The 21,323-nt window shown below is 40.4% G+C and overlaps 1 protein-coding gene across 2 annotated transcripts in view; it reads left to right on the top strand.

Moving 5' to 3' along the window:
* The first annotated feature begins 861 nt into the window (after positions 1-861).
* Positions 862-21,323, top strand: part of LOC121724238 (cytosolic carboxypeptidase 4) — a 135,967-nt gene continuing 115,505 nt past the window's right edge. The window contains exon 1 of one of the 2 annotated variants that reach the window (XM_042110651.1): positions 862-1,130. In XM_042110651.1, coding sequence (XP_041966585.1) covers positions 1,052-1,130 — 79 coding nt within the window. In that variant the 5' untranslated portion in view covers positions 862-1,051. Of the gene's footprint in view, positions 1,131-17,674; positions 17,862-21,323 lie in introns of those variants that run through there. The other variant, XM_042110652.1, reaches the window with a different exon arrangement.

Below are 21,323 nucleotides of genomic sequence, written 5' to 3'. Positions count from 1 at the left end.
TTGCATTGGAAATAGTCTCTCTGAGGTTCTGGAATGGAATGGTTTCAAACCACTGCATAGCACTCAGGTTTCTGTGTGCGTTTGGTTAAAGGGCACAGAAAAGTCTCTTGTCAGGCAGCCTTTCTATGAACTTAATACACAGCCTGGTGAGGTGAACATCACTAGAGTTTAATAAGAATGGAAGATGCTCAAAACAATTCAACCCAGCACTTACTTTATTATTAAGTTTTATAGCTAGTCAATACATTAGTTCTATACCTAATTATGCAAGGGATCATGGAGGTGACCCAATATGTGGAATTAATGGCGGAAGCAAAGAACTCCATGACACGAAGCATGTATGATATTCATTCTTCATTGTTGATGTTCATTCTTCATCATTAAAATATAATCATTTTACCAGTGATAAATAGCTTAACCAGTTCACAGAATTATATTACTTGTAAATACATGTATGTATTGTATTGTAGTGTAGTGTAAATTTGATAGATTCTCCAGAAGTCATGCTATTCTTATAACTGTTTATATTTTAGAGTGGACCCCATAAACTGTGAGTAGTTTTGAATAGCTTCTTAGAACTTTGCACAGACACACACACACACACACACACACACACACACACACACACACACAGAGACCCAAGCATACACACATATGCACGCACACATCACATCCCTCTCTCACACACACACATGCACACACCATTAGCCCCTTCTGAGTAGCCGACTTTCCACAACAAGGCCCCGATGACAAGGCAGTACAGGAGTGATTAACTCCGCTCTCCTTGCTTCTCTATGTCTCTGTGAGCTGTGGGCTGGCCTCCAGTGGGGGGACACTTTACACACATGGGGCCTCATCAAAAACCCACCAGGTGCCACCCCTCCTCCCTCATTCAGAGCCCAAAACTGGCTTATCATCACTCCTCTACGAGTGGAATTGCAGGGGAAGAGGCACCACGCAAATCCACCTCTGTCTTTTTTTCTGAAGAGAGAGAGAGAAAAAAAAAAAGTTCCTTCTTTAGCTGTGCTACAAAGTGACACACAGACAGAAGATGTTCAATTACAGGCGATGCAGTAACTTCACCTGGAATGGCACCCTGAAGGACCTGGGGAATCGCTACGGTTGCGGTGGTAAGTCTCATGTGCAGCTCTGCTATGAATTGAATGCACGCCTGAAATCTCTCCTCTTGGCAGAAGCCCTGCGCGGTAACGAGAGAATGCAGAGGTCTCATCCCGCACATGCACGGCACTGGCTGAGTGCATTTTGTGGCTGTTAAGGTGCCTCACACCTTCTAGACATGCACTGTCTCCTCTGGTGTCTTTACAGTGTTATTTCCTATTGAACTGACTACATATTTACCCCATATCTTTGCATGGATGATAGGAAAGGTTTGCTTGGTGATTTTTAAAAACATTTTTACCACTGTCATGCTAAGCAAGTGAAAAGCAATTAACTACTTAGTGGTATGCTTCCTCATGCTGCTGGGGCCGTGAAGATAGGAGTGAGTGTGGGTTAGCTGGGAGATTAAGGCACTTTACATTCTTAGTTATTCCAGAAATGGGAGGAGTGACAGCTCTTTGAAATTTGGACTAGGAGATGGAAACTGTAGTCTCCAGCTGCCTTTGGCATCACTTCTACAGTTGAGAGTTATTCCGATATATTGCGTAACAAGCCTATCATGTTGTGTTACTATTAAGAGATCGGCTGGGTCCAATACAGTTTTCACTTACACGACAGATTGTCTTTCATTCCATGGAGACAAGAAGGTCTGTAACTTTCATGTCCTCTGTCTTTGATCTTCAAAATGCTGTTGCTTTTGATTCCTTTGACCTTTTAATCTCAAATTTCTTTTTCTTTCTCCCTCAAAAAAGCCCATCGTCATTCATTGCGTTGGCACATCTTCCATCCAAAGTTTTATTACGTTTAGGAGCTGTTAAACTGTCAGTGATGTGATCGTGGGCATGTGTGTACCCTGCCAAATATAGTCCAGGACCCTGTGATGCACAGAGACAGGAGAAAGTGTGACCAGAATCACCAATGAAATGTGTCACTGAGGGCAAGAAGTAGGAAGCAATCCTGAGAGAGAAAAAGAGAGGGAGATAGAGAGTGAAAGTAACAAGTTGTGTGGAAGTACTGTTTAGGCATTTATGGACCAGACACAGTTGTATAACATAGTTATAAAATCACTGAACACAGTCTGTGAAAGAGGGAGAGAGGCCATAGTGTATGTGTGTGCATGTCTGTATGTACTGTATCTCTATGTGTTTATTCTGGAAGGAGTGAGAGAGAGAGGCTTTGCCCCAGCGTGCGTGTGTGTGTGTGTGTGTGTGTGTGTGAGAGAGAGAGAGCTTTCCTGGCAGACTGTAAAGCACAGTTGTGGGTTATAATTTAACACGTCTGTCTTTGTGGATTACAGTGGAAATGTGGGGAGTCACCTTGCCCCTGTCCACCTGTCTTTGGGGTGGGGGTAGGGCCAGAACATATCCTTCTGGAGTAAGAGCATTTTCCTGCATCACGCCTCGAGGCCATAAGTGACAAAGACATCGGCCATGTTAATGATAATGATTTTACTATCATTCAGATGACCTAACTATCATTTCCTAACAAAAAATTAGACCATGAAAAAATGTCTTCAGCTATGAGGTTAATACAAGGGGGCGTGCTATACATGGGATTATATTTTCTTCTTTCATTCTTCTTTCTGATTAAAGCACAATCTTATTCTGATTCATTGGGTACTGCAGTTAATACACTTGACTTGTGCGGTTAATATATGGCTGTGTTGTTTTTGCAATTTGCATAAAACACTGCCATGCAGTTTATACAGAATCTGGCTTATCCACGGGACATTACTGTAATCATAACACTTATACATTTTCAAATAGCACATTGTTTCGTAATACTGTTGGTTCACCTCACTGAAGCTGAGAAGGACATACTTGATTTTTCAGCATACATTTCAAGGAAAGATCCAAGCTCCAAATCGGCCTTAGGGACCTTACCTAATAACAAAACAATATAACAGTATGAGACAGATATAGAACTGTAGCCTAGTTGAGTTGATATAGCCTTTATTGTCCCATGGGAAATCTGTCTTCGCAGCCTACAATGATGGCCAGCATTGTTGCTGTTGACTAGAGCATTCACTGTCACATCCCCAAAATAGGGACAACAGTCTGTGACACATACACATGGACACAAAGCACCATTAGGGGGAGACGAGGCACAGACATTTGTAAAATTGCGTTGCCAATGCCACTATCTGAGTTCCTCTGACCCTGACCTTTCGTGGGACGAATATCCATGTCCATATCCATCTCCTCTGTAGTCGATCTGATCAACGGGAGCCTCTCTCATGCGTTCTGACTGCAGGGTTATTTTGAACCCACTGTGGCATTTAAATATTCAACTCTCCATCTCGTGCATCTGAAGGGCTTTAGTGGGCTTAAGTGCACAAGTGAAAGGCATCGCACATTTGTGAGCATAGCAGACCACTGTTTTAGGTAACTAAACTCCGAGGTCAAGCCATTTCTTATTAATAGCAGATAAAGCATGGGGCTATTGGATGTGCCCAGTGATGAAGCATGCCTCTGATGAAAGGCAGTCCTTGCTTTTGCCATGTGGTTCCCTGCTGGGTTGTGCTGGCTGTGAGGCCATCAGCTGATGCTTAGTTTGGTTGATGATGTTTACTCCAGCATATCTGGAACAGCTGCTCTGTTTTCAGATTAGCAGAGTAGCTCTGACAGGTCCCTGTGGAGAAGAGATGTCAGATTTCAATGAAGTTCAGGGTCATGCCAATCCATCAGCTCATCTGTCCCCATAGGCTAACACACTCCCCAAGCAAGTATGATACCTCTCACCCACACATACATACCTAGAACCTTTTACACATACTTTTAATATATCATGAATGCCTTTTTAAGTCTTCAGTCCAGTACTTATAACTTAATTGATCTCAATTGTACAGTACATTCAGACAACAAACTGCATATGGGCTACATATAACTGTCAGCAAAACTTAACACATACCTAGTTTATCAATGAATCCAAACACATGCTTGCTTCATCATTGACAACACAAATGCACACATGAACATGAAGCGGCACAGGAATAGACTGCAACTGTAATAACATCCTAGCCAACATTTCAGAGCAGGGAAGCCTATTCCTTCCTAGGTCTAGCAACAAGCCGACTTCTTGGGAAATTTGCCGTCTACACAGGGTTATATAAGAGGATACACCATTCTCTTCTCTGTGTGTGCAATAACTCAGTCTGACATCATTAGCCTATCTTAGCATAATTCCCCGGAAGTGGCTCAATCCAGTTAGCCTAAAACTAGCCTATAGTTACTATAAAAGGGAGTCATAGACTAACTGGAACAACATCGTTTCCAACAGTGTGATTGGCTCTTACAAAGCAAATCCACCATGTTTAGCAGTACAGATTTCTCTCGTAGTTCCCCATTCATTGTCCTGTTAGTGATTTGTTAGTGTCTGCCTATTCAAAAGTTACAGGTAGATTTGGAATGTATCAGAAAGTGCCACTGTTGAAATAAAGGCACATCAATGTCAGTTGTCAAGGGAAAAAAAATTGAAATTAAAACAGTGACATCTGGTGTGGGGCCAAGGGCCACATAACTGCCACTTTTAGTCTATTTAGCCTAGCATGTCTATTTATCAGAGCACTGACACAGGAGACAGCCTTTTCAATTAAATGATGATGAGACAGTGTAGCATGATGCCATATCTTTACTTTATGACGGGTATTTGATTTTACAGTCCAAACTGAAGTGCTGGAGTGATTACAGAAATTTACTGGCTAGCTGACCTGTCATCATCTGAAGTTTCACATATTGTCGTAATTGGACCTAATAAAGAGAGCACAGTGGATATTCCACCCATTCATTAGTTTAATATGGGCAAGTCTCTATTTTTTAAGTGTACACAGTTATTAGTTTTATAATGCCACTAAGTAATTCGATGTGAGACTGTCGCTTTGCATTGCTCTATTATCCCGCTGTTGATTTCAGAGGAGATGACATGAAAGATAGCAGGCGTCAGTATGGGTGTGGGTGATAGCTAGCGCAGCAGGAAACTTGTGCTGCTATGCGTCTTTCTCATGGTTGCCTGATGCCAACACCAAGACGCCATGTCAGGTAGAAAGATCATCGGCCAGCTCAAACCCAGTGTGAGAAAAAGCATTAGCGACGGAGATGTGTTTGTGCATATGTGAATGGGTGGCTGTGGGTTGGTTGGTGTGAGGGGGGTGAGAGTGTAGGTGGTGAGAGGGGGGTGGGTGTAAAGTTGCAGTCCATAACTCTTACATGATGAGAAGCCCCGGTGGGATGCAGTGTTATTTTACTATGTGTTGGTGTTTTCACTAAATTCACAGTGGGGAGGAGTTAGCATGTTGAGTTAGCCACAGCGAGCATAGCTTCTTGTATGGTCATTGCGGCATCTCAGGCATCCGGCTGCCTTTGAGCATGTCTGGGATTCGTTACACAGCCGCCCCAGCTGGCAAACACACCAAAACGTGAGAGTGGTAGAGGGTTAAGTAAAACTAAAATGTGGTTGTTCATTGCTGTTTGTTTATTTTGCTTTTGTTTCTACTTAAATTTTAAACTGATAACATGACCACTGCATAGACAATTATTACTTTTGATTTCCATGAAAGCAGCCTCAGTTTCCATATTGAATAACATGCTAAGAAATTAAGGCTACATTTGCTGAAAAATTTGGAACTATTTTAGTGACTGCTTTTCACATGAGATGAAATGTGTCTAAATAAATTACATTCAAATAACTTTTTTATAACTTGCTTTTATAGACCATTTTAAAATCAATTTAGAAAGTTGATCCATTTGCTATAGTTGGTCCCCTATTTATAGAATTTGCTGAGTTGAGCCATGGAGGGCAGTTGTAATTCTAGATGAGGACAACACTAACTTTTATTTTTAACTTTACTTAACTATTTTTGTGAAATGTTACCTTTGGTAAAATGCCCGTAAAGACTCTTAAAGATGCAAATGTGATACCTTATCAGATATTAAAGGAACAGTAGGGGATTTTGGTTGAAATCTAGCCATGCATGCACAAACCTTGCAAACAAAAACAGTACTGATAAAAGCATTTAATAATTTTGCCACTGATGATGTCTTTTGGCTATAGTTGCTGATGTCGCACTCTGTTCTTGTTCACTTTTCTTGTACAAGGGGTGGGCGGTCATAGTGATACGACTGTTTATGTCCTTCACATGACCATGCATCAGAGTTTCCTCAAAAATTGCCAGATTGTTGCATACTGTACACAGGACAGGTCTTTTTGTGTGTGTGTGTTTGTCATGAATAGCATTCATAAAGTGAGAGAATAATACAATTGTAATATTGGCTATTATCCTTTGATATTATGGTTTTGGTTTTTGGCAGATGCTTACAACAATAATAATAAACATTATCATAAAACAATAACAAGTGGTCATATAGCCTACATGAAAATACTAATAATAATAGTAATAGACTAAACTTTTGCAGAATAATAAAAATATAATAATAATACTGTCACAATAACACACACACAGTGCCCTGTGTGTGTGTGTGTATTCACACAATTGGCCTACCATAATTTCCCAACTCTACACAGTATCCCATAAACTGCATAACAGTAGGCTATTTACAATTTTCTGTAAAGTTAAGTTTGTAAACACGTTATCAAAATCAACTAATGCAGAAATACACGTGCACTCCTTTTTTTTAACAACGGAAACAGAAAGGATGGTGACAGCAAAGCTAGAGGAGTTATTTCAGACGGGCAAGCCGCAAGAACAAGGTAGGCAAAATTGGTGTGCTTGTCAAAACGCTAGCATTACAGCTGTTTAAAGCCATTCGTGAACGGTATGCTAGAAAAAACTAAAGATAACTTTACCCTTTATAAGGCTGTATAAAGTTGTCCAAATGAACGTTGTTAGGCATTGTTGTTGTAAAGATATTGCATGTGGATGCTGTTAGTAGGCTACTATGTAAGCTACTTTTTAGCTGACCAATGTGCTAACCCAATGGACAAATATTATCAATGCGTTGAAAGTTTCGTCTTCTTACAGAGGCACACAAACTGTGACTCTGCAAGAAGAACTGTTGACATTAATGTTATCCTGTCCCCATTGTAACCAGTGGAACGGAGCACAGGGCACTCGGAAAACACATGTCACTCAGCGCACATTAACAGTTTTTTTCAATCGCTAACAAGCGCTTACCCTTACTTCAGATACTTTTTCTAAACACAGACTCACACCTACTAAACACAATTGGCCAAATGGATAGTTTTCTTCTCAAAAACAGATTTTGTTAAATATATAGCCTACTAACTCTTAATTTCAAAATAGAATACATATTTCTCTGCACACACTAACTTTACCAAAACACTGGAAATCTGACTCAAAATGAAATTATTCTGTCAAAGAATAACACTTGTTTTCACTTCACAAGGTACATGCAGTCAATCAAAGTACATCAGGTTTCAAAATACTGGTTATTGTTGACATTACAAAAACTGCATAGACTGTTATGTTTCAGTTTTACAGGTACATGTATTTGCATGCAAAACATGCAATCCACCGTTTTTACACTAAATTTCTTGGTTGGGAACTGTATGTCCACATGTAATGTTCACATTCAAATGCATTCCAGTAAAAAGCTAATCCGTTTTTTTCCCTTTACTGTTTACTACAGGAGGTACAGTATAAATACTGTTTACAGCATGATAGAACAGAAAAAGTTTTACAGTATTACTTGCAGTGAACAAAATATCCATGAAACACACAAGGGCATTCTGAACAAACAAACAACAGCAGAAAGCCCAGATAAAAAAAAAGGGGGGGGGGGGGGGGGGGGGGCTAAAAAAAAAATTACACAAACACAAACACAAAATTACTGTATCTAATCTCTGCGGTCTTCAGGGTTAGGCCATATGTTTTCATCAACATCGCATTGATTACATGGTCAATGATAGTGGCACAAATTTCATCACTGACAACTGTTCTTGCAGCCATTGGAATGCCACCACCACGCATTCTTACACCTCTACCTTGCCCTCTCCTTGGGCCTGCTCTTCTCCCTGGGCCCCTTGCTCTTACTCTTCCTCATCCAGACATTACAGTGTTTGTCTTTTTCTGTTTCTGTTTCCAAAAACATCACTCCTCAAAGTCCTCCTTTTACTGTATAAGTGTCAATGTAATAGAAAAAAGAACCCCTGCCACTGAGTCTAAGCCAAACTGGAATCAGCTGTGGTTGGCCCAATTTACCCAACATAAATCAGTTGTGTGTCAATTATTCAATTTTTTGTTTATTATCAGCTGAAATATATTGTTTTTGAACTGATATCATTGCAGAAGCAGAGGTTTTTATACTGTATCTAAGGTTTGGAATATTGTTTTTGCTATTGTGGGATGTTGTGTGTTAACATACTACAAAAACAATCCATAATTTTGTTGGGAGGTACAGCTTGTCTGTTAAGAAAATGTAAACAATGTGTTCACTGACTGCATATCTTGTGAAAACGACATGAAATGTGTGAATGGTATGGCCACAAAAGACTGATGCTGTGCTAATTGTGTTTAGAGTTTTGAAAATGTGACCACTGGTTGGACAAACGCTTGTTAGCGACTGAAAAAAACTCTAAATGTACAGTCCACCTCTGACTCTGCCTGCCAGCACCAGCCTTAATAGCCATATCAGGCTAATCTCATTGTCAGGCTCCATTCCACATGAGATGAGAGGGCCACTGAAAATGAATAGTAATTTGGTAGAAATAATCTATTTAGAATAATATGTTATCATAGCCTACTGTATTATCGTGTGGACAAATTGGACATGATGGGATTTCATGAAATCTGATCATACATCAGAGATTGTAATATATTGGTCCAGTGATGTGATCAAGTTAGTTCAGATTGCACAATTTATTTTAAGGACAATCATTTATCTTGAATTTCCCCTGGGGATCAATAAAGTATCTATCTATCTATCTATCTATCTATCTATCTGTCACAGAGGTTTAAAAAAGCCCTACACAATCATCACTGTTACGTAAAGTCATAGTAGTGATCACAGTTCTTATAACATGTGGTCATTTTGCAGTTATTATACAGATGCCGCATATTACAATAAGATGGGCATGCATGCAGACATAGGTATGGGAGAAACCTTTACCGTCCTAATACAAACTGTGGTATTCAAGTCAAAATCGCAAGGTTTTATAACAAATGTAATAACAGTTACAAGGAATTTGTTTATACAGTACAACCATACGTGCATGTACATTTCTGAGTGTGAATGTGTGTCTGCGTTGGCTGTGATATAGTTATATGTGGCTAGAGAGGCTCCAGTGGTGTCATCTGTCAGGGTTTAGAGCCAAGGCCATGTCAACAGCTGGGGTCAAAATGAAACATGATGGAACGTGGACGCAAAAGACGCACTGCACACACAGACACACACAGACAGATATACACACAGAACAAGCATACACACACATGAACGCAACACACACACACACACACACACACACACACACAACACACACAAACACACTCATTCACCCATGGTGGTCTAGTTAAGGGGCCAATACGGCATTAGGGGAACAGCAAGCCTTGGTGATATCAAGGGAATGTGGGGGTGTAAAAGGTTAAGGTCCAGGTCAAGGATCAAACTTTGCAATTTGTTATCAGAAGAGCATCTACAGTTTCCATCTCTTTTACTGTTTTGAAAAGAACACATAAGACTAATGGAAAAGTCATAGGCGCACTGTGAAGTGTAGGTGTCATCCATTATACTGTTCTGAGGGATATATCTGGGCTGAGCAGCTGCAGGAACTTGCCTCAGTGTATCGAGTGCAGGGTCAGCTTTGTAACGAACACAGAAAGGTTAAAGGACTTTGGTGGATGCAGACAAATCCATGTAAACACAGGACTGTAGCATCTAATTTAGAAGCACAGCAACTTTTTGGGAAATGAGATTATTTGGCGTTTACCCCAGAGTTAGGTAAGAGGATATATACCCTTCTCTTTGTGCGTGAAATAACCCAGTCTGACATTGTTAACTTAGCTTAGCATAATTCACTGGAGGTGGGTTAGACTAGTTAGCCTATAACTAATTTTTTAGCCTATAACTCCTCTTTTTGGGAGTTTGTATCCTCTTATCAAACCACGGCAAATAAGGTAATATCTCAAAAAGTTGGCTTGTTTAAACCTGGATTTTTCCATTCCTTTATAGTATGGTAAATCCACCTCCAGAAAGCTGAGCTGCAAAAGAAGTCAAAGAAGCAAGATGAAGGAGAAGGAGAAAGTCACAAAGGGAAAGCAGAACTTTTTCTTTTTCTTTTTCAGGGTTTGAGGTGAAAGCTCATCAGGTCTTTTGTGTGATTGTGAGTGAACTGAGCCCTGAACTATTGTTTTGAGAGAGTTTAAAGGAGAATTCCGGTGTGATATTGACCTAAAGTGTATTGAAACATGATACCGAGTGTGAACGTATGTCTCATAGCCCATCTCGACTTGTCCCCTGCACTCCAAAATCTGGTGCTAGTTAGCCGATGCTACCAACAACTTTTTCAGTAGTGGTGCTTCGGCATCGGGCTAGCCATGCAAATAAATCACTGTTTTACACCCATTTACGAGGCTCAATGTATCTCCACACTTCATTGGTAGACTTCCTAGGGCCCTGACATTTAAAACGAGACATTGAGAACTTTGAAAAAGCACTGGTAGTTTACTTACAAGACGATTTATACAGACAGTATCTTCACGAAGTTTAACGTTTGCAGCCATCTTGAATTTAGTCACGATAAGTCGAGCAACGAGTAAGAATGAACAGGTATGATAAGGGATCAGATTCCAAAAATAATTCAGTGGAAATGCATGGATTCCAGTTGCTGCTACTGGAAGAAACTGGAATCCATGCATTTCCACTGAATTATTTTTGGAATCTGATCCCTTATCATAGCTGTTCATTCTTACTCGTTGCTCGACTTATCGTGACTAAATTCAAGATGGCTGCAAACGCTAAACTTCGTGAAGATACTGTCTGTATAAATCGTCTTGTAAGTAAACTACCAGTGCTTTTTCAAAGTTCTCAATGTCTCGTTTTAAATGTCAGGGCCCTCGGAAGTCTACCAATGAAGTGTGGAGATACATTGAGCCTCGTAAATGGGTGTAAAACAGTGATTTATTTGCATGGCTAGCCCGATGCCGAAGCATCACTATTGAAAAAGATGTTGGTAGCATCGGCTAACTAGCGCCAGATTTTGGAGTGCAGGGGACAAGCCGAGATGGGCTATGAGACATACGTTCACACTCGGTATCATGTTTCGATACACTTTAGGTCAATATCACACCGGAATTCTCCTTTAAGTGCACCCTAACCTAGACGAGACAGTCCATCCCAGGCAGGGCCTTTCAGAAGTGATTTGAATTTGATGCTGGTGGTAAACTGATGTGACATGTTTGTGTCCTCAATCATCCAATGACCTTTGACTATTCATGGTATACCTGTGCTCAGATGTATAAGTATAGTATAGTATATATACTTTTTTGATCCCGTGAGGGAAATTTGGTCTCTGCATTTAACCCAATCGGTGAATTAGTGAAACACATACAGCACACAGTGAACACACAGTGAGGTGAAGCACACACTAATCCCGGCGCAGTGAGCTGCCTGCTACAACGGCGGCACTCGGGGAGCAGTGAGGGGTTAGGTGCCTTGCTCAAGGGCACTTTAGCCGCGGCCCACTGGTCGGGGCTCGACCTCCGGGCCTCCAGTTACAAGTCCAGAGTGCTAACCAGTGGGCCACGGCTGCCCCAGATGCTCCTGGGTGATGCAGTATGCAATGATAATTCAACCTTGCTTACCTGAATGTAGGCAAAGACAAATGAATGATGAGCAATTGAAGACAGCACAGCACTGCACAGCACTGCAGCTTGGAATGTCAAGATGATGATGGTATCTGTGAAGACATAGCTTGCGTGACTGCCAAAACTGTGGGTTTTATCCTGTATTTTCCTAATTTGGCTATCAACAGACAAAGCTCGATCTTTTAAGATTGAACATTAGTCTTGGGAGTCTGTACGTATTTTCTACTGCACAAGAGGCTTGATCAACGGGCAGTTCAAATGACTACTCTGTACGCAATTTGATAGTCCTTCAACCAATTAGACCAATGATCCGGGTGTGCGAGGTGGATAAGCCAGTTTGTGATCGGTAACCGCAAAATTGTAATGGAAGCAGGAGAACAATATGTACAGGTTTCCAGCCTGAGCTGCAGGGCGAAAAGAAATCGCCGGCAGATCGGCCTGGGTTTACCCAGTCTAGTAATTTCCCTCTCAATGTAATCACTGAAACCAAGTAAGGCCAGATCAGGCTTGGGCTTGTGGTGTGCATCAGAATGATGTCTTTGTGATTACTCGTATCTTGTGACTAAATGTATCTTGTAATGTTAACTCTTGGGTTTGTTCAACACATGGACTGCAGCAACAAATACCTTTATGCCAGTGTAGTGTCTCTTTGTCATGGTTTCTTGTACAAAGACTTCAACACAAGCATACAGAATAAATCATCGATCAAATCTAGATGCAAAGTCACAAGTCAGCAGTTGAACTGTACAGCAAATTTACCACAAATCTGACTGCTTTCTTAAGTCTTAAAACCTTTGGGGTTCCTCAAATGGAAACTCAGTGGCCTGGACAGGCTTATGGAAAACATATTTTGATAAACCTGCTAGTCCAAACATTTAGGATCTTTTTAAAAACTTTGCAATAAAGAGGCACTGCTACTAGTTTAATGGCCTTTGTCATAAAGATTTGGTGTTTCAAATTTGGCCGAAGCAAAATTATCTAAAGGGCAGGGATATAAGCATTCATCTTAATATGATAAATACCGTACCTTACTATGCACAGAGAATCACAGGCTCAGTCCCTGCCTCAGTCATTGCAAGCACCTCTGATTTATTAATCACCACTATGTGGATACTGTTTTTAGAATTGATTTAGATTAAGTGTTAGTATAATTTGTATTTTTGTAATTTGTATTTTAGTATATTTTTATATATTGTATTAAGTGTTATATAAGTATAATTTGTATTTGAGTATATTTAGCATATTCTTTATCTTCTACTGTCCTTACTGCTTAGTTGTGTTTTTATATTATATACTTTAATAACTCTTTCTGCTGTTAAAGAATGTGTTTGTGTTGTATGTATGCTGCTGAGACCTTGAATTTCCCCTGGGGATCAATAAAGTATCTATCTATCTATCTATCTATCTATCTATCTAATATTGTAAGGGGTGCAGTTAGTCACTTATCTCCTAAGAAGGGTCTAGTCTTAACTATATATTATGTTTATCTAGAGGCTGATTAATTCTGGAAGATATTTGTCATAGCTGGATTTGTTCTACTATTCTATCCAGCTTAATACCTTGAGGACCTTCTCTGTGAACTTTGTATGAAAGTGCATCTAAAGAGTCATATGGCAGAAGCCACATGAATGTCAGATCTGAATGTCCTCATATGTTTGGCACCTTCACCAACTTGTATTGGCTAGTGGCAGGCAGCATTAGCCTTTTCAAGAGGAATATGTTTGTATTTAGTATGAGTATAGCTGTAGAAAAACAGTTATTATTGCAAAATCAACACTGATCGGAGAGTAATGATCTTAAAGCTCACTTTAGCCTACAAACCAAACAAATTAAATTTTTTGAGTAACTTCTAAAAGCCCAAGTGAAGCTTGTGGGTTACAACTTAATAAAAAGCAGTGGCACTTGCCAACATTTTTGAAATTCTGATCAGTCTGACTAGTGAGGTCAGAGGCATCAAACCCATCAAAGGTTTTAAACAACATAGTATTGTAGAGATTTGCATTGAGCTGACCCATCAATGTTTGTGCTTAATGTTTTACCAATGGTATTATATTTTGCAGTTATTTTCCTAGTTATTAAATTAGCTTTAGTTAGACTTAAGACTTTGCACTAAGACTTTACACCCCATTGGGTCTTGCTTAGACTTGGTAAGCATTGACAGCAGTGTGTGTTTGCGTTGTGTCTGGTTGGCGTGTGTTCGATGTGGAATCATGGTGCAAGTTAGGCATGCATAGGAGGAATGTCTTCCACTGTCAAAGTTATTGCAAAATTATGATATTTGTTGCTAGCGTTGTAAGAAAAGCTGTTTGATGACACGTCATATGTCATAGAATACCATCACTTTGCATTCTGTTGTATGTGCTGTCTCTTGTGGATTATTGCATATCATTGAAGCATACCATGAAAATGATTTACATTTCCTGTTGGTTATTGACATACTCCGTTACAAGACTGCTTAGAGTGGGCAAGGTTATCTACGACTGCCTCTCTCTTACAACCCTCCCCCCTCCACCTCCCCAACACATACACACACACACACACACACACACATGCACATACACTGTCACTCAAACACATGCACACACACACACACACACACATGCACTCACACACATACACACACACACACACTACCACATAATTTCATATACGCACCTCATAGATGCACACACACTCACACACACACACACACACTAACTGACCTTTCCTCTGACCTGGCTGGCTCCTTCCTGACCCTATCCTGATGCACCTGCTCATGTTCACAGCCAAGTATCTGGCCCTTGCTGATCTTTGCAGAGACCCTGTGCACCCCGCTGCTTCCTCACGTTACTCACGCTACCCACGCCTCCATCTCCACCGGTCACCACCTCCATCTTAACCCCAGCAGCAGCACAACTGTGAAGCAATACCCTCCCCCACTGTAAAACAATGTGGAGTACTATTGCGTTTAAACGTGCAGATCTAGATGGCTCCTGTCAGGAGCTACAGCTGCGCAATAATTTAAGAATTTGTGTATATTTCTGTAATGTGTTTATGCTATTTAATGCTATTATTATTAATATTATTGTTATTATTGTTATTATTATTATTATTATTATTATTATATTTTTAATATGGTTGATATGAGAGTGATTCCAAGTTTAGCCACCACTGGTAAACATATCCTATTCAAACCACCCAAGCAAAATAGACAGTGTGTACTATGTGTCTCTCCTTGAGTACATTGCGCACTGACCCATTAACAGTTCCAGCCAATTATCATGCTGCTTTAAGAACATTGAGGGGAAGAGGGAGAGAACAAGTTTGCAGCTGTTTAGCAATAAGTAGCAGCCAAATGTCAGCCAACTCTGCATAACAGTTTCAGTAAAAGTTACACTGTTACTCAGTGCACTATGTAGAGATTTGCACACCCCTTTGAATCCAAACCATGTACCATGTACCTAACGGATGTGCATAGTGAGACCATACAGTATAACTGTAAATATATCATAATTATGTATCTATCCAAGTCTGCATCTGAAGCAATCCGATGATGAAAATATCATCAAAAAAACAACAACAAAGACAACAGTTAATTTCTTAGTCTGCTGGAGGTGGAGGTGGGGGGGGGGGGGGGGGCTGGCATGGGAAGTCGACGGTGGGGGGGGGGGGGGGAAGTCGACGGTGGGGGGCCCAAAAGACCATCAAGCGGTTAGAATCATATAATTATATGGGCGTTGTCAATATTATCAATAGATTTAGACTATTTCTTGTACTAGGGGTTGTTCACCTCATGACACTCTGCACACTAGTGCGGTGGCATGAAGAGAGCCATATGTGTGGGGTGCGTTCCCCATCCTCTCTACATGTCTCATGTGAAACAGCCCCAGGGTACGAACATGACAGAAGGAGAGAAATGGAGTTGGAGAAAGGGAAAGTAATCAGATTGAGATCGAATACTCCAGGCTATTTTTTTTTTTTCAGATTCAGTCAAATTGGAATTCAGCCCAATTACACAATTTACAGGACATTTTTAACCGAAGTAAAGAGTATAACCGGATTGTAAACATATTGTTGTTTTTATTTTCGGGGAACAAGAAGAGGTGAAGGAAGGATATAGCATTAGGGAATCTGCTATATATGGGCTGCCTTGTGTTAAGCCCAGTGCTTAGGCCTAACCTGTTGAAAAGGTCAGAACTCTATTTCAGCTGCACTCTGCTCTCTAGGGAAATGCCGTAGCTTTCTCCCACCAGACAGAGACATCTGTCGGCCTAATCACACTGTCTGGCAAATACTTTACAATTAGGCCAGGGGCCAGGGAACCAGTACAGAGATCTCAGAAATTACAGAATAAGGAACATGCCTAGTTTGTCAATTTGACCTACTCGTAATTTCCAGACTATTAACCGAGGTTAATACATTGATTCAGATACATTTCTTCAGCTATGAGGTTAATACATGGGGGCGGACTATAGATGGGAATGCAGTTCTTTTCTTCATTCTTTTTTATGATTAAAGCACAATCTAATTCTGATGCATTGGGCTATTGGGCACTGTGCTTAATACTAAGGATGGGGTCAGTATATGTTTTTATTTTTTTTATTTACATAAACCACTGTGCTGCAGTTTATACAATGTGACTAATACGAGGGAAATTACTGTATTGTAGCACTGTGCATCTGCACATTACATCAGTTGTTTCCTTGTACCATATCATGGTAAGCGTCTATTTCCTGTGATTAGGCTTGTCAGTCCTGTGTTGTTTATCACATGTGTACTGCCCTCTTGTGGCGAAATGGTTCTAGTGCTCTGGAGCGACATGACCTCGGTGGCCTGAGCAGACTAGACCCCCTGCAGCGGAGCTATGTGCTGTGTTCCCAAGATGTAACACATCTCTCAATCACAGGAGTTAGGCAGAGGACCCGAGCAGGCCTAATGGCTGCCCTGTGGGCAACTAAAGGCTGATTGAAAAGGCACTGCTGCTTGCTGGTAGGCTACGCGATAGTGTTACAATTCCAAAATGGTAATAAACAAGCACAGTGGCATGATTCTGCACACTGAGAATGACCTTCACACAAGGACTGAGAAAAAAAAAAAAAAAACATGTGCATAGGAAAGCATTTTGCCCATTTATGTCATGTATTCTCCCTGCTTGCTCCTTGCTGAAAGAGTGATGGATAAGCACTAGATGGAATGGTGAATGGACCGTGTGTGCAGTCTCCTTAAGGCTGATCCTGGCTCTAGGTTTCTCTTCTCTATTGAACACAGTGGCAGCAGTCCGACAGGCAGTTAGTTTGTCAGTCAACACAGCACTGAGATGGGGATGTTACATGCGCTTGGTGACGTCCACTTCTGGAAATGGCCTGAGTGGTGAAATGTGAACAAGTGCATCAGATTATTCTTCAAACAGTTTTCTGTTAAGGGCAAGGTCAAAATGTGTGTGTGTGTGTGTGTGTGTGTGTGTGTGTGTGTGTGTGTGTTTGTGTGTGTGTGAGGATAGGTGTGTGTGTGTGTGTGTGTATGTGTGTGCATGCGTCCGTGCGTGTGGTGTTTTTAACTCAGTGTTCTGTATCCTGCATAGTGACTAATGAGGAGTAGAGTTTATCTGTGTGTGTGTGTCTGTGTGTGGGTGGATGGGTGACTGTGCATGTGTGGGCACACGCATGCGCGTGTGTGTGTTTGTGTGTATATGGTGTATGTCACTCAGTGTCATATGTACCCTGTCATCTCTACATTGCATTCTGACTGGTAAATAAGTAGAGCTTATTTGTGTGTGTGTGTGTGTGTGTGTGTGTGTGTGTGTGTGTTTATGTGAGCATGTTGGGCAGACACAGAGGTTTTGTCAGCCAGTCCCAGGTCATGTCCTCCCCCTGATACCCAGCTCTAAGGGTGTCTTACAAAGCGTCAGTCTCCAGAACGTCACTGGACGCCCGGACGCCCTTCTCTCTCGGATATCTTACATTTACCTCTGGGAAAGAGAGATACAGTAGGTCCAGCCGCTAATTGACTATTTGTTTCTCTCATCAGTGTCGCTACTTGAACTTCATCATTCATCATTATCACAACGGTTTATGCCAATAGACAGCAAAAAGTTATAGCCAGAGTTGGATCACTATTGGGGCTGTACAACATCACTTCAGGCTAGAACTGCTGGAGGTCTAAACAGCTACAAAATGATCCTATCAATTAGAATTGCCAACAGTAGAGTAGTTATCATTCTGTGGTTCTAATCCAGAATAGTCTAAAAGCAGTTGCTAAAGTGCTGTATTGTGGAGCGTAGTGAACCAGAGGAAATGTTTTTGTGCCTGGTTATTACTGCTACCCATCCTTGCACTTCCATAGACTGAAACAGGGCTGTTCTGTTAGTTACAGTGGCAAACCAGCTATATATATTGTATATTATAGTATTTATTTATTTTCATTAGGCTATTGATTGAATTATTTATTATTGCTATTCCTTAATGTAGTCTTACCAACTTTTTTAAATTGTGTACTGTTAAATTTAACTTTGTATTGTTGTTATTTGTGTGTCGCTTTGGACAAAAGTGTCTGGTCTGCTAAATACCATAATTGTAACCATATATATATATATATATATATATATATATATATATATATATATATATATATATATATATATGAATGTGAATAAAATTAAAGTTTTACTCATGAATAAATAATAATAGTTTATTATTACATAAATATAATAATAACAATAATAATAATACATTTTATTTGTTACATAGTGCCTTTCAAAGCACCCAGGTCGCTTTACAGAGTAATCACAGTGAAAAACAATAGTAATCAGCACACAAATTAAAAACTAGATAAAAAAATAAAAACATAGTAGTACTAAAAGGTATATTAAAGTCCATAAGGTATCTTGAAAAGATGGGTTTTAAGAGCCATTTTGTATTGTGAGATGGAGTCGAATGTGTGAGGGGAGTGAGTGTGTATTTATATAACCTATAAGAATCAGAACTGTACATACGGTTTCGCCTCTTGATGGTGATATGGTGCATTTGTGATGTACATAACTCCCTCCAGATTGTACCCGGTGGTTGACAGTGTGATGCCAGTTTCTGTGGGCTGACATGCATAGATCCGCACCTGACATGTATTTCTCAGTAACAGGCAGTCGGTGCGTGAGGGCAACCTTTCAACGTATAATGACCTGGCTGATTTACCGCTGAGGGCCACAGCCCGGTCCAGGCCCAGTTGGCATGTCAGCCAGTGAAAGATCCAATGTCTCATCTGGAAGGGGGCATGATATTCTTTACATTTACAGTTAACCCATCAGTAATGGAGTTTTAAACATTCTAACAAAAGATTCTGTTCTGCAACAATGTAAGGTTCTAAATCCCATGTTGAATTCAGAGCCCAGGGTTCTGGGTATTCTCATACTAATGGCCAAGTTTGATTTAACATGAATTCTAGAATTATTTTACAAAGAAAATGAAGAGTTTGGTTCCAAAATGCAATGCAAAGCGAAAAGTTCTGCTGTTTTGATTAAGTAAATAAATAACAAATACCAATAAAAAAAAAACCCAGTAAAGATTAATTCACCAAAATTGAGTATATTTGTTTTGGAACTAAACTAAACTCCAAGTGCAGAAATTGCTTCTTTTTTTCTTAGTTATAGATCGAGCACAGTTTTTTGCCTTGTGCTTGTGTAATTTCCTGGCAGATGTATTGGTCTGAACAACTGAAACTCTAAGATCACTATCACAAATCATTTGGGGTTTAACTGTATTTTAAAGCAGACTGTGAGACCAAATAGATTTGAGGAGATAAATAGTTTATGAATGTTATTTTATTCTGAACCTCAGGTCATTTGGTTCTATCTGATCTCTCATGAAATTAGGTATCTCCACAAGTTCACAGAGCAGATATGGAAAGCAAATATTTATTGCTTAAAATAAAATTAGAAGTCAAGCTCATGTCTGGGAACCCTTCTCAGGTCAATTCCACACTTTTCTAAAAGTTTCCAATAAGACAGCTAGTCTGTAGTCTCTCACTCTCTTTTTCTCTGTTTCTGTTTCCCTGTCTCTCTGATTGTCTCTCTGTATCTCTCTCTCTCTCTCTCTATCATGCTCTCTCTCTATCTCTCTGTTTCTCTGTCTCTCTCTCTCATGCTCTCTCTTCGTTTCTCTGTCTCTCTCTTCCTCTCTGGACTGTGGGAATGAGAATGTCTCTGTTCGACTCATCCCTTGCATTCATCTGTGTGGACAATATGTTCCTCTCATTACTCTCTCCCTCTCTCCTCCTGCCATGTCTACCTGTCATCACTCCTAATAAACAGTCCTCACGTCCATCCTCTCTCTAATCCCCTCAAGTATAAATAGACCCCCAAAGCCACACACACACACACACACACACACACCCTGCTGACCCCCTTTCCTCTTGCTTTACCAAAATAGGGAGGCCTGCGTTGATATTTACACAGGCATTTTTCCCATTGCGATGCGTATGACATGTCTCACCCCTGAGCTCTGTTTACATAAGATGTGTCGGTTAATGGTGTTGATTGTGCGGGTAATAGGAGTCTGGAGTTGATCCCACATGCTTGTGTCGGGACGCTCGGCTCAGCTCGGCTCGGCTGCCATCTTTATGCAGAGGGCTTTTCTGTGAGTCAGTGTCACTATCTCGTCTGAAAGGCTGCGGTGCTGTCGAGGCGATGACTTGAGGATGGACGGGCGCAGGCGGCTCTTAAACCGAAAGATAAAACAAAACCTGCACGGAACTTTTCGGGGTAGAGCACAATCTCTCTGTTATCCTGGCAGCATCTATTGAAGAGAAAAAACAAAACAGAAAATGTATAGCACCACTGTAAATGTTTCCCAGAGAGGTCCAGGCAACAGAAACAGATGTTAATATCATTCAGATATTTTGAGTGATCTCCTGTGCATTTTAAAACATGTGTGCTTATGTTGCAAAAGTATACGTGCAATCTGTGTGTAGAATGTGGACTGTGCACTGTCTCTATGGAGACAGTAAAAAAAACCTATAAGATTAATCTTGCAGCAGCAGTGCAGTCCACGTTGCATTTATGATGCATATTGATTTTGAAGAAGTCAATCCCATAAATACTTCATCGTGGGCAGGCAGGTCTGTTGGTAATGCTTTGTGTAAGCTAAACATGGTGAAGAGTTTACCCATGATGCCTCACACAGAGCTTCCACTGGACACCGGATATCCCCCATTTTAGTTGCTCGTCTTTTCATGGCAAATCAATGACAACAATACAATTGTATGCTTTTACACTTCTCTGTTTACAATTTTGCCCATGTTTTTATTTGATCTTCATATGTTCTATTTCTGAATTTATTTTGCTAACATAAATGTTTTTTTCATGTTCGTATTTTACATTGCTTTCTTTCTTTCTTTCTTTCTTTCCATAATTCTTTCTTTTTTGTTTTTAGACAGAACTTTGTATTTACTGACAGAT

The sequence above is a fragment of the Alosa sapidissima genome, chromosome 11 (genome assembly GCF_018492685.1).
Source record: "Alosa sapidissima isolate fAloSap1 chromosome 11, fAloSap1.pri, whole genome shotgun sequence".
NCBI classification, from domain to species: Eukaryota; Metazoa; Chordata; class Actinopteri; order Clupeiformes; family Clupeidae; genus Alosa; species Alosa sapidissima.
Note: the sequence above shows the minus strand (reverse complement) of the source record. Positions and strands in the feature narration are given on the sequence as shown.